The sequence below is a fragment of the Bufo gargarizans genome, chromosome 1 (genome assembly GCF_014858855.1).
Source record: "Bufo gargarizans isolate SCDJY-AF-19 chromosome 1, ASM1485885v1, whole genome shotgun sequence".
NCBI classification, from domain to species: Eukaryota; Metazoa; Chordata; class Amphibia; order Anura; family Bufonidae; genus Bufo; species Bufo gargarizans.
In genome coordinates this window covers 736,184,943-736,198,184 of record NC_058080.1, presented here as the reverse complement: position 1 = coordinate 736,198,184, position 13,242 = coordinate 736,184,943, and the positions used below count along the sequence as shown (strand labels likewise).

At 47.5% G+C, this 13,242-nt stretch overlaps 1 protein-coding gene across 1 annotated transcript; it reads right to left on the bottom strand.

Annotated features, from left to right (window-relative positions):
• Positions 1-10,175: 10,175 nt before the first annotated feature.
• LOC122924899 (extensin-3-like) lies at positions 10,176-12,580 on the bottom strand. The gene is made up of 2 exons (XM_044276438.1): positions 10,289-12,580; positions 10,176-10,235 (listed from the first exon to the last, which is right to left on the bottom strand). The coding sequence occupies exon 1, from the start codon at positions 12,329-12,331 to the stop codon at positions 10,289-10,291; it is 2,043 nt and encodes a 680-aa protein (XP_044132373.1). The 5' UTR covers positions 12,332-12,580; the 3' UTR covers positions 10,176-10,235.
• Positions 12,581-13,242: the final 662 nt, after the last annotated feature.

The window sequence follows — 13,242 nt, the reverse complement described above, 5'->3', positions numbered from 1 at the left end:
GACAAGGTTCCGTGTTTAGGGTCAAGCAGTGGTCTGACGTGCTGGCACACCCAGCCTGGTTTTTATTACAGTTTTGCAAATACAGAACAGATACAACACATCCCCACAATGCATCATGGTTTCCTCCTCTATGCCTGGGAAACAACCGAGGGCAATCCAATTATCTCTCAGGACAAAGGGGAGATCGCCAATACACATGTGGAGACAACAGGACAGACATCACCATTTAAACACACAATAGGACAATAGAAACACACCCACACAAAATCCTCCCCTCTGCCGATGATGATTATTGAACACAAGGGCGAATATAATTATCAAAGGCAGAGAAATACAGTTTTATAAAACATATCACAGGAACCCCAAAACATGCAATAACCCCATAACCAATATATCCTCGGAACCGGGGGATCTGGGTGAACCACATGTCCAAAATTCACCCACATCCGTTCAGTAGTTTGGAAGATACAGTTACACTGAAAATATACAAGTTATATCGAAAATAGTCACTAATAAATGTGTCCCCTGTTTGGTAGTTTCAAACTACTGAATGATGTCTCTGTGCACCAAATACAGGCAAGATAGCACCGTGTGGAAAGTCAGAACAGTGTCTGTGAGTTACAATGGCCGCTATCTATTGTTCTCACCATGTGCTTCATCCAAGCAAGTAAGGCAGAGGATGCAATCCAGGGACAGAGGGCTCAGTCCCAAGTGCCTTAAGACCCAATAACTTAAGGGACCATAATCCCAGGGCAGGAGGCTGGCAAACAGCCCCCTCCAAAACACTGTGGCGAGGTTGGTTTCGCCACACTAGGTAGAAGCCGGTCAGTCATCAGCAGGAGAGCAGGAGATCATGGATAACCAGGACTCTTCTCAGGTAGATGTGACTCTTTTCAAGGCCTGGGCTGTAATGATTATGATGCTGCTTCGCGGCAACCACTTACTTTTAGCGCATGAGTGACACACCGCTGACATCAGCATTTCTGTCAGTACTTTAAACTGCCCTCAGTACGGTCAGCACAAAGTTGATGACAGGTTCCCTTTAAGAGTCCTTTCACTTTAAATGCAATACGCTGCTGCAGGCTTTGGGCCTAGTGGCAGAAAACTAGCTGGCTGCAGTACGTGGTCTCTCCGTGGATAGCGGTGCAGGCACTCTAGCTCTGGACTTTGGCCTCCCACCATGCGTCTCTTTCTCTCTCTAGGGATCACAGGAGGGTTGGCGCTCTTTCTCTGATTATCTAGCCTTTAGACAAGAAAAAGACAAAAAACACAGCGCCACATGTGTGGTACCGCCTTATAAACAGTATAATATTATGGTGCGTAATTCACTTACCGGATGCTGTTGTGAGGAGTCAGCTATATATGCCTTAGCTGGTATCTATCCCCACCAGCTTCAGGGGATGCCGTGCTGCTGCCTGGGCCTCTTCCTGTCTCGTTAGTTCCAGGAGAATTGGTATTATTATAAAAGTAGGAGACCACTCTCCGGCGCTGCGGGCATATAGGTCAGTCCTTAGGTTTAGTAATATTATTTTATTAAAGTCAACGCGTTTCAAGGGCGAAGTGCCCCCTTCGTCAGGACAATTTACAGAATACAAACTCATCTCTATCACAAGTGAGTTTGTATTCTGTAAATTGTCCTGACGAAGGGGGCACTTCGCCCTTGAAACGCGTTGACTTTAATAAAATAATATTACTAAACCTAAGGACTGACCTATATGCCCGCAGCGCCGGAGAGTGGTCTCCTACTTTTATGATAATCTGCATACTATCTAGCCTTTGCTGTTCTGCCACTTTAAGAGTCGGCTGCAGTTTGGCTAATGCACACGTTCTGTGGTCTCTATGGAAGCTCCGCTGAGGTGTCTTTGCTTGCTCACTCAGGGAACAGTTGCTGCGCGGCGGTATATGCTGGTGCTCCGCTGCTGTAATGCACTCTTTACTGTGCAAGTTGAGGAGCGCTATCGCTTCGCCCTCTGAGGGTAATAGTTCCACTGTGCAGGTGCAGCACTATGAAGTGCCTTTTGCGCTGTGACATTAGAAGAATTCTGATATCTCTGACTGTTAGTCTAACCAGACCGTCTATTACTCTGTAATTCCTCTAGCGCCGTTCTATGGAAGCAGTAGGTGTAAAGAGCACAACAAATGCTGGAAATAACTTCTTTATTAACTTCAACTTTCCTTCATACATAACACGGCCGCCTCCGCAGCAGATAGTCCATGTACATAACACGTGTTGAAAAGATATCATAAAATGGCGGGATGTATAAGATGGTGGTTCAACTGTTCAGTCTTGTCATTCAACATAAAATAGTGGATATATTTCTGTCTCCAGTATCTGTACTCGCACTTTAAGTTATTTAAGCACTTTATGATCTCTCTGGTATATTTGAGGTCTAACTAATAGTTCTGCTTACTCAACTTTGTTTGCAGTTTGCAGTTTGCAGTATGCACTTGCTTATGATCTGGTATGAGCAGTTCGCAGTTTGTATGGAATCTGGTTTGTATAGTATTTGTATTTGCAATTGGTGGAACTGTAAGTTCACATATATATCTAGTTCAGTACACAGTTCTAAACACAATACTAACAATAGGAACATTATACATTTTAAATACCTATTTTGGCCTCTTGCTCCCATAAAACTCAGCTCTCAGTGGAGTGAATGTCTCTTCAGCTCCTGTCTCTGGTGAATAATGATTCTAGCAGCTCCTGCTAGGGGAATTCCCAGACAGGCTGTGTGTGAGGCAGGCTGTGATTGGTGAAAACTCTTGCTGTGTGAGAAGCTGGCTGTGATTGGTCTAGACTTCTGCCCAGCAACAACAGATTAACACTATACATTCTGTTGTTTCTGCTGTGTCACTGAGCTTACCTTACATTACAAAATGAATCTTAAAGGCTTATTATCTTCTTCTGCTTCTATGAACACAATATATAACAGTTATATGACATCCAAACTTGAAGTCACTGTAAATAACTCTGCTTTAGTCTTTAGCCCATAAACATAGGAACTGTATTAAGGCTATTAGCAGGTCTAGCTGTATACACATATAAGGTTATATTAGCAGGTCTAGCTGTATACACATATAAGGTTATATTAGCAGGTCTAGCTGTATACACATATAAGGTTATATTAGCAGGTCTAGCTGTATACACATATAAGGTTATATTAGCAGGTCTAGCTGTATACACATATAAGGCTATTGGCAGGTCTAGCTGTATACACATACAAGGTTATATTAGCAGGTCTAGCTGTATACACATATAAGGCTATATTAGCAGGTCTAGCTGTATACACATATAAGGCTATTAGCAGGTCTAGCTGTATACACATATAAGGTTATATTAGCAGGTCTAGCTGTATACACATACAAGGTTATACTAGAAACCTAGGACAGGTCTTTGTCAGCTACACTGCATTGAGTGAAAAACGCAGACTATAGAACATGCTGCGATGCATGAAAACATCGCTCGTGTACACAGCCCAATTGAAATGAATGGGCAAGGATTTAGTGTGGGTGCAATGTGTTCACGTAATGCATTGCACCCGTGCAGAATACTTGCCAGTGTAAATGGGGCCTAAGGCTACTTTTACAGTAGCGGTTTTTGTGGATCCATCATAAATCTGCAAAAACGCTTCCGTTACAGTAATACAACCGCATGCATCCATCATGAACGTATCCGGTTGTATTATGTCTTCTATAGCCATGACCGATCCGTGTTGAACACTATTGAAAGTCAATGGGGACGGATCCGTTTTCTATTGTGTCAGATTGTGTCAGAGAAAACGTATCCGTCGCCATTGACTTACATTGTGTGTCAGGACGGATCCGTCTTGCTCCGCACCACATCGCGGACAGAAAAACATGCAGGCAGCGTTTTAGTGTCCGCCTCCAGAGCGGAATGGTGATGGATCGGAGGTAAACTGATGTATTCTGAGCAGATCCTTTTCCATTCAGAATGCAGTGGGGCAAAACGGATCCGTTTTGGACGCTGAGCCCTGAAAGGATCTCAGAAACGGAAACCAAAAGGCGAGTGTGAAAGTAGCCTAAGTGGCATTTATCATGTAGAGAAAGTTAATACAAGCCGCTTACTACAGCCCTGAGAAAAGCCTCTTTTTATGTAACGAAGGCTTTCAGTGCACTGTGGGCGGGGCTGCTCTGTTTAGTGCACTGTGGGCGGGGCTGCTCTGCTTAGTGCACTGTGGGCGGGGCTGCTCTGTTTAGTGCACTGTGGGCGGGGCTGCTCTGTTTAGTGCACTGTGGGCGGGACTGCTCTGTTTAGTGCAATGTGGGGGGGGCTGCTCTGTTTAGTGCACTGTGGGCGGGGCTGCTCTGTTTAGTGCACTGTGGGCGGGGCTGCTCTGTTTAGTGCACTGTGGGCGGGGCTGCTTTGGTACATTGTGGGCGGGTCTCCTCTGTTTGCTGCACTGTAGGTGGGGCTGCTTTGGTACATTGTGAGCGGGGCTGCTCTGTTTGGTGCACTGTGAGCAGGGCTGCTCTAGTACACCCTGGGAGGGGCTGCTCTGTTTGCTGCACTGTGGGCGGGGCTGCCCTGTTTAGTGCACTAGGGTCGGGGCTGCTCTGTTTAGTACACTGTGGGCGGGGCTGCTCTGTTTAGTGCACTGTGGGCGGGGCTGCTCTGTTTGCTACACTGTGGACAGCGCAGCTCTGGTACATTGTGGGCGGGGCTGCTATGGTACACTGTGGACTGGGCTGCTCTGTTTGCTGCACTGTGGGCGGGCTGCTCTGTTTGCTGCACTGTGGGCGGGGCTGCTCTGTTTACTGCACTGTGGGTGGGGCTGCTCTGGTACACTGTGGATCGGGCTGCTCTGGTGCACTGTGGGTGGGGCTGCTCTGGTGCACTGTGGGTGGGGATGCTGTTTGCTGCCCTGTGGGCGGGGCTGCTGTTTGTTGCACTGTGGGTGGAGCTGCTCTGTTTGCTGCCCTGTGGGAGGGGCTGCTCTGGTACACTGTGGACCGGGCTGCTCTGGTGCACTGTGGGTGGGGCTGCTCTGGTGCACTGTGGGTGGGGCTGCTCTGGTGCACTGTGGACCGGGCTGCTCTGGTGCACTGTGGGTGGGGCTGCTCTGGTGCACTGTGGGCGGGGCTGCTCTGGTGCACTGTGGGCGGGGCTGCTCTGGTGCACTGTGGGTGGGGATGCTGTTTGCTGCCCTGTTGGCGGGGCTGCTGTTTGCTGCACTGTGGGTGGAGCTGCTCTGTTTGCTGCCCTGTGGGAGGGGCTGCTCTGGTACACTGTGGACCGGGCTGCTCTGGTGCACTGTGGGTGGGGCTGCTCTGGTGCACTGTGGGTGGGGATGCTGTTTGCTGCCCTGTTGGCGGGGCTGCTGTTTGCTGCACTGTGGGTGGAGCTGCTCTGTTTGCTGCCCTGTGGGAGGGGCTGCTCTGGTACACTGTGGACCGGGCTGCTCTGGTGCACTGTGGGTGGGGCTGCTCTGGTGCACTGTGGACCGGGCTGCTCTGGTGCACTGTGGACCGGGCTGCTCTGGTGCACTGTGGACCGGGCTGCTCTGGTGCACTGTGGACCGGGCTGCTCTGGTGCACTGTGGGCGGGGCTGCTGTTTGCTACACTGTGGGCGGGTGTGGTGCGCTGCGCTTCTGTATCCTTTTTTCCACAACGCAGGGCAAAAATGTCTAGGCGTTCCCGGTCTTACAGACCCTGCAATGCAGTGTCATGAGTCTGTATGTAATGACCTGAAATGCTGAGACGCTGCTGTCTGTGTGTATGGCGTTTTATCTTTTTGCATAAGTAAAGCTGGTGAGCTGGACGTGTGCTTTATAATTGTAGAATAATTTGTGATACGAGGGAATTCCGCTCATCCCGGTCATATTATGGAGTCGGTTCTCTGAAAGCTAACCCAGATCTTCAGCCCTCTGATTCCTCACCCAGATCTTCAGCCCTCTGATTCCTCACCCAGATCTTCAGCCCTCTGATTCCTCACCCAGATCTTCAGCCCTCTGATTCCTCACCCAGATCTTCAGCCCTCTGATTCCTCACCCAGATCTTCAGCCCTCTGATTCCTCACCCAGATCTTCAGCCCTCTGATTCCTCACCCAGATCTTCAGCCCTCTGATTCCTCACCCAGATCTTCAGCCCTCTGATTCCTCACCCAGATCTTCAGCCCTCTGATTCCTCACCCAGATCTTCAGCCCTCTGATTCCTCACCCAGATCTTCAGCCCTCTGATTCCTCACCCAGATCTTCAGCCCTCTGATTCCTCACCCAGATCTTCAGCCCTCTGATTCCTCACCCAGATCTTCAGACCTCTGATTCCTCACCCAGATCTTCAGACCTCTGATTCCTCACCAAGATCTTCAGACCTCTGATTCCTCACCAAGATCTTCAGACCTCTGATTCCTCACCAAGATCTTCAGCCCTCTGGATCTGCACCTTGATTTTCAGCCCTCTGGATCCTTATCCACACCGTCAGACCTCTGGTTCCTTACCTTGATCTTCAGCCCTCTGAAACCTTACCTTGATCTTCAGCCCTCTGGATCTGCACCTTGATCTTCAGACCTCTGAATCTCATTCAGATCTTCAGACTTCTGGTTCCTCACCTAGATCTTCAGCTCTCTGGATCCTCACTTTGATCTTCAGCCCTGTTCTCATTATGTGGGACGGATCCGTTTTGCAGCCCATAGACTTCTATTATGATGGAATGAATAACGGAATGTCTCTAAAGGCATTCCATCATAGAATTGTATTACAGTCCGTGGTAACAAAATCCATAACGCAATTCTGCTTTTACCACCAAACGAAGTGTGAACGAATTTCATATTTGCTCATCTCTAGATATAAAATCTGAGGAAGTAAGAACAAAGAACAAAAACTGCACAGAAACTATAAGCCGGCAAAGCATCGAACCATGGGCAAGAGCTGCACATCCGGGACCCCTCGTCACCTAGGTATGGGTGTAAATGATATGCTACACATTCTGTGTCACCTTCCCCCCTTCAGACATATTGTCTCCGGTATATGAAGGTCAAGAGTTACTCCTGTAGTGCTCCTGCTCATCTGTCCGCTCCTTCTCCTGCATATCAGGATTGTTTTCAGGGATTGTGACATTGGACAAAGGACAAAAGAGCTCCAGTGATGTCTGGAATAATGTATGCGACCTCTGTGTGGTGAAGGTATAGATTGTGTCTGCCGCTGTGAGTGGCTGTTCTATAGGGTCAGCACTGTATGTGGTTGTTATATAGGGTCTGCATTGTATGTGGTTGTTATATAGGGTCTGCATTGTATGTGGTTGTTATATAGGGTCAGCACTGTATGTGGTTGTTATATAGGGTCTGCACTGTATGTGGTTGTTATATAGGGTCTGCACTCTATGTGGTTGTTATATAGGGTCTGCACTCTATGTGGTTGTTATATAGGGTCTGCACTCTATGTGGTTGTTATATAGGGTCTGCACTGTATGTGGTTGTTATATAGGGTCTGCACTGTATGCGGTTGTTATATAGGGTCTGCACTGTATCTGGTTGTTATATAAGGTCAGCACTGTGCGCGCCTGATATATAGGGTCTGCACTGTATGTGGTTGTTATATAGGGTCTGCACTCTATGTGGTTGTTATATAGGGTCTGCACGCTATGTGGTTGTTATATAGGGTCTGCACTGTATGTGGTTGTTATATAGGGTCTGCACTGTATGTGGTTGTTATATAAGGTCAGCACTGTGCGCGCCTGATATATAGGGTCTGCACTGTATGTGGTTGTTATACAGGGTCAGTACTGTATGTGGTTGTTATATAGGGTCAGCACTGTGCGCGCCTGATATATAGGGTCTGCACTGTATGTGGTTGTTATATAGGGTCTGCACTCTATGTGGTTGTTATATAGGGTCTGCACTGTATGTCGTTGTTATATAGGGTCAGCACTGTATGTGGTTGTTATATAGGGTCTGCACTGTATGTGGTTGTTATATAGGGTCAGCACTCTATGTGGTTGTTATATAGGGTCAGCACTCTATGTGGTTGTTATATAGGGTCTGCACTCTATGTGGTTGTTATATAGGGTCTGCACTCTATGTGGTTGTTATATAGGGTCAGCACTGTGCGCGCCTGATATATAGGGTCTGCACTGTATGTGGTTGTTATATAGGGTCTGCACGGTATGCAGTTGTTATATAGGGTCTGCACTGTATGTGATTGTTATATAGGGTCAGCACTGTGCGCGCCTGATATATAGGGTCTGCACTGTATGCGGTTGTTATATAGGGTCTGCACGGTATGCAGTTGTTATATAGGGTCTGCACTGTATGTGATTGTTATATAGGGTCTGCACTGTATGTGGTTGTTATATAGGGTCTGCACTGTATGCGGTTGTTATATAGGGTCTGCACTGTATGCGGTTGTTATATAGGGTCTGCACTGTATGCAGTTGTTATATAGGGTCTGCACTTTATGCAGTTGTTATATAGGGTCTGCACTGTTTGTGGTTGTGATATAGGGTCTGCACTGTATGCGGTTGTTATATAGGGTCTGCACTGTATGCGGTTGTTATATAGGGTCTGCACAGTATGTGGTTGTTATATAGGGTCTGCACTGTATGTGGTTGTTATATAGGGTCTGCACTTTATGCAGTTGTTATATAGGGTCTTCACTGTATGTGGTTGTTATTTAGGGTCTGCACGCTATGTGGTTGTTATATAGGGTCTGCACTGTATGCAGTTGTTTTATAGGGTCTGCACTGTATGTGGTTGTTATTTAGGATCTTCGCTGTATGTGGTTGTTATTTAGGGTCTGCACTCGATGTGGTTGTTATATAGGGTCTGCACTGTATGCAGTTGTTTTATAGGGTCTGCACTGTATGCAGTTGTTTTATAGGGTCTGCACTGTATGTGGTTGTTATATAGGGTCTGCACTGTATGTGGTTGTTATATAGGGTCTGCACTTTATGTGGTTGTTATTTAGGGTCTGCACTGTATGTGGTTGTTATATAGGGTCTGCACCGTATGTGGTTGTTATATAGGGTTTGCACTTCATGTGGTTGTTATATAGGGTTTGCACTTCATGTGGTTGTTATATAGGGTCTGCACTTCATGTGGTTGTTATATAGGGTCTGCACTTTATGTGGTTGTTATTTAGGGTCTGCACTGTATGTGGTTGTTATTTAGGGTCTGCACTGTATGTGGTTGTTATTTAGGGTCTGTACTCTATGTGGTTGTTATTTAGGGTCTGTACTCTATGTGGTTGTTATTTAGGGTCTGTACTCTATGTGGTTGTTATTTAGGGTCTGCACTGTATGTGGTTGTGATATAGGGTCTGCACTGTATGTGGTTGTTATATAGGGTCTGCACTGTATGTGGTTGTTATATAGGGTCTGCACTCTATGTGGTTGTTATATAGGGTCTGCACTTTATGCAGTTGTTCTTTAGGGTCTGCACTTCATGTGGTTGTTATTTAGGGTCTGCACTTCATGTGGTTGTTATTTAGGGTCTGCACTTTATGCAGTTGTTCTTTAGGGTCTGCACTTTATGTGGTTGTTATTTAGGGTCTGCACTGTATGTGGTTGTTATTTAGGGTCTGCACTGTATGTGGTTGTTATATAGGGTCTGGACTGTATGTGGTTGTTATATAGGGTCTGCAGCTGTGTATGGTTGCTTTATGTACAAGTTTTGGTGGGATCAGTCAATCTTCTTCTGAAGGACTGCCCTTAACGATAGCATGGTTTCTAGATCTGAATCTAATTTGCAGTAGGAGTCCTGATCACTGCCCGGTGCTCCTGGATCCATATATATATGTTTATGTGCCCCCAGTCTAATCACTTATAAGTGGAGAGGTCACCAGCCAGTCTCCCTATATAACATAAAGCGGAGGCTTTCTCAATGCTGGCTCCTTACTGACCTAAGCGTCAGGAAGCGATGAAATGGTTTCGGCTTCTGGTGGGTCTATTTCTGATTTAGCAGAAGTGATCCCTGACATCGACCTCGACTTGTACCTCTCGCTTCTCTGCTTCTAAATGCAGAACTAGAACAGACCAAAACTAGTGGCAGACGGGTATGAGGTGGTGGGAGATGTCTGTGATGACACCTGCCTCTCCCTTACATCACCGAGGGTCTAGCACTTCATACATGAACCTTATTACTACCACACTTCTCTCGGTAAGTGCCCCTCACTGTGGTCTGTTCTTCAGATTACTGGTCCAAGAAGACGGCCATCCTGATAGCGACCTTACTGACCACAAACCTCCTTCTAGTCATTGTGCTTATGAGAATGAAGGTGACCTATAGAGAGAGATGTGCTGAACAGAAAGCGGGTGAGTACTGGTACTGCTGACCTATAGAGAGAGATGTGCTGAACAGAAAGCGGGTGAGTACTGGTACTGCTGACCTATAGAGAGAGATGTGCTGAACAGAAAGCGGGTGAGTACTGGTACTACTGACCTACAGAATGCGGGTGAATACTGGTACTGGTGACCTATAGAGAGAGATGTGCTGAACAGAAAGCGGGTGAGTACTGGTACTGCTGACCTATAGAGAGTGCTGAACAGAATGCGGGTGAATACTGGTACTGCTGACCTATAGAGAGTGCTCAACAGAATGCGGGTGAGTACTGGTACTGCTGATCTATAGAGAGTGCTGAACAGAAAGTGGGTGAGTACTGGTACTGCTGACCTATAGAGAGTGCTGAACAGAATGCGGGTGAGTACTGGTACTGGTGACCTATAGAGAGTGCTGAACAGAATGCGGGTGAGTACTGGTACTGGTGACCTATAGAGAGTGCTGAACAGAAAGTGGGTGAGTACTGGTACTGCTGACCTATAGAGAGTGCTGAACAGAATGTGGGTGAGTGCTGGTACTGGTGACCTATAGAGAGTGCTGAACAGAAAGCGGGTGAGTACTGTTACTGGTGACCTATAGAGAGTGCTGAACAGAAAGCGGGTGAGTACTGGTACTGCTGACCTATAGAGAGTGCTGAACAGAAAGCAGGTGAGTACTGGTACTGGTGACCTATAGAGAGTGCTGAACAGAAAGCGGGTGAGTACTGGTACTGGCGACCTATAGAAAGTGCTGAACAGAAAGCGGGTGAGTACTGGTACTGGTGACTTATAGAGAGTGCTGAACAGAAAGCGGGTGAGTACTGGTACTGGTGAACTATAGAGAGTGCTGAACAGAAAGCGGGTGAGTACTGGTACTGGTGACCTATAGAGAGTGCTGAACAGAAAGCGGGTGAGTACTGGTACTGCTGACCTATAGAGAGTGCTGAACAGAAAGCGGGTGAGTACTGGTACTGCTGACCTATAGAGAGTGCTGAACAGAAAGCGGGTGAGTACTGGTACTGCTGACCTATAGAGAGTGCTGAACAGAAAGCGGGTGAGTACTGGTACTGGTGACCTATAGAGAGTGCTGAACAGAAAGCGGGTGAGTACTGGTACTGGTGACCTATAGAGAGTGCTGAACAGAAAGCGGGTGAGTACTGGTACTGCTGACCTATAGAGAGTGCTGAACAGAAAGCGGGTGAGTACTGGTACTGCTGACCTATAGAGAGTGCTGAACAGAAAGCGGGTGAGTACTGGTACTGCTGACCTATAGAGAGTGCTGAACAGAAAGCGGGTGAGTACTGGTACTGGTGACCTATAGAGAGTGCTGAACAGAAAGCGGGTGAGTACTGGTACTGGTGACCTATAGAGAGTGCTGAACAGAAAGCGGGTGAGTACTGGTACTGGTGACCTATAGAGAGTGCTGAACAGAAAGCGGGTGAGTACTGGTACTGGTGACCTACAGAGAGTGCTGAACAGAAAGCGGGTGAGTACTGGTACTGGTGAACTATAGAGAGTGCTGAACAGAAAGCGGGTGAGTACTGGTACTGCTGACCTATAGAGAGTGCTGAACAGAAAGCGGGTGAGTACTGGTACCCTATAGAGAGTGCTGAACAGAAAGCGGGTGAGTACTGGTACTGGTGACCTATAGAGAGTGCTGAACAGAATGCGGGTGAGTACTGGTACTGGTGACCTATAGAGAGTGCTGAACAGAATGCGGGTGAGTACTGGTACTGCTGACCTATAGAGAGTGCTGAACAGAAAGCGGGTGAGTACTGGTACTGGTGACCTATAGAGAGCGCTGAACAGAATGCGGGTGAGTACTGGTACTGGTGACCTATAGAGAGTGCTGAACAGAAAGCGGGTGAGTACTGGTACTGGTGACCTATAGAGAGTGCTGAACAGAAAGCGGGTGAGTACTGGTACTGCTTTAGATGGCAGAGAACATAATAACCCACCCAACCGAACTCTCAACCTGCCTATGAATAGAAGACACAGGACAACTATATGACCTTTTGTTGGACAGGGGTCGGTCACAGCTTTGCTGATATCATCAAACATTAGATCATATCCGATATTAACCGCAGGGTTGTTATCAGACCACAATATTTATATCAAAGGGATCCAAAGCGGAATATCAACCACCGGCTCCTCGTGGGCAAGAATGTCTTTAGCTCCACCACATCATCTCCACCCAACAACTGACCTCCAGCTGTGACGGTGAAAAGAAGTAGAACCAAAACCAGAAAACACCATAAACACCAAAATAAGTAGAGAACTCCAAACACTAAAAAGAAGGGACAAGGGAAGCTTAACCGGTCACACGGTGAACCAGGAGCGCGTCTGCAGATGCCATACATGAGCTCTCCAGGGGGAGGGAGGTTGGGATTAGGGAGACAAAAGCCACTGAGCTATAGGATTGAGTGGCCAAAAGGCAACTCCAAGGCAATAACTACCCTCCCAGCATGCAATAAGTCACAAAAAACATGGCTGGAGGCAGTTTTACCATTAACCCCCTTTTTTACGACTGCTCAACCTGTCTTTTAGAGTCAGGGACAATTACATAGGCAGATTGTGGGCCAGAAGGATTTTTGTGAGTACTGGAAATAGTGTATCAGGAACTGGGTGAGTACTGGACCCAGGGCCGTCTTTAATATTGGTTGGACCCTGGGCAAGAATTTACTTGGGCCCCCTGGATCCCGCCCTCCCCACCCGCCCGCACTTTGCTGTACTTGCTATACAGCAGCACTTACCTGTCACGTCCAGGGCCTCCAGGTGACGTCTCCTCTCTGTCATCATCTTCTCCACTCGGTCCGGACACTTCTCTCGGCCGCCTCGTCTCTGCAGAGTGTGACACACAGACATCTTAGCTTCCTCACTTTCTATCATTATCCCCCAACTAGAGTCCCCACAGTCTTATCCTGCTGCTCGCTGTAACCCCCCCCCCCCCCCCCAGGAGTGTAGCTATAGGG

What these genes read in the sequence shown, in the direction of transcription:
- LOC122924899 (XM_044276438.1), bottom strand. Translation starts at nt 12,331, where the DNA reads ATGTTTGATGATATCAGCAAAGCTGTGACCGACCCCTGTCCAACAAAA.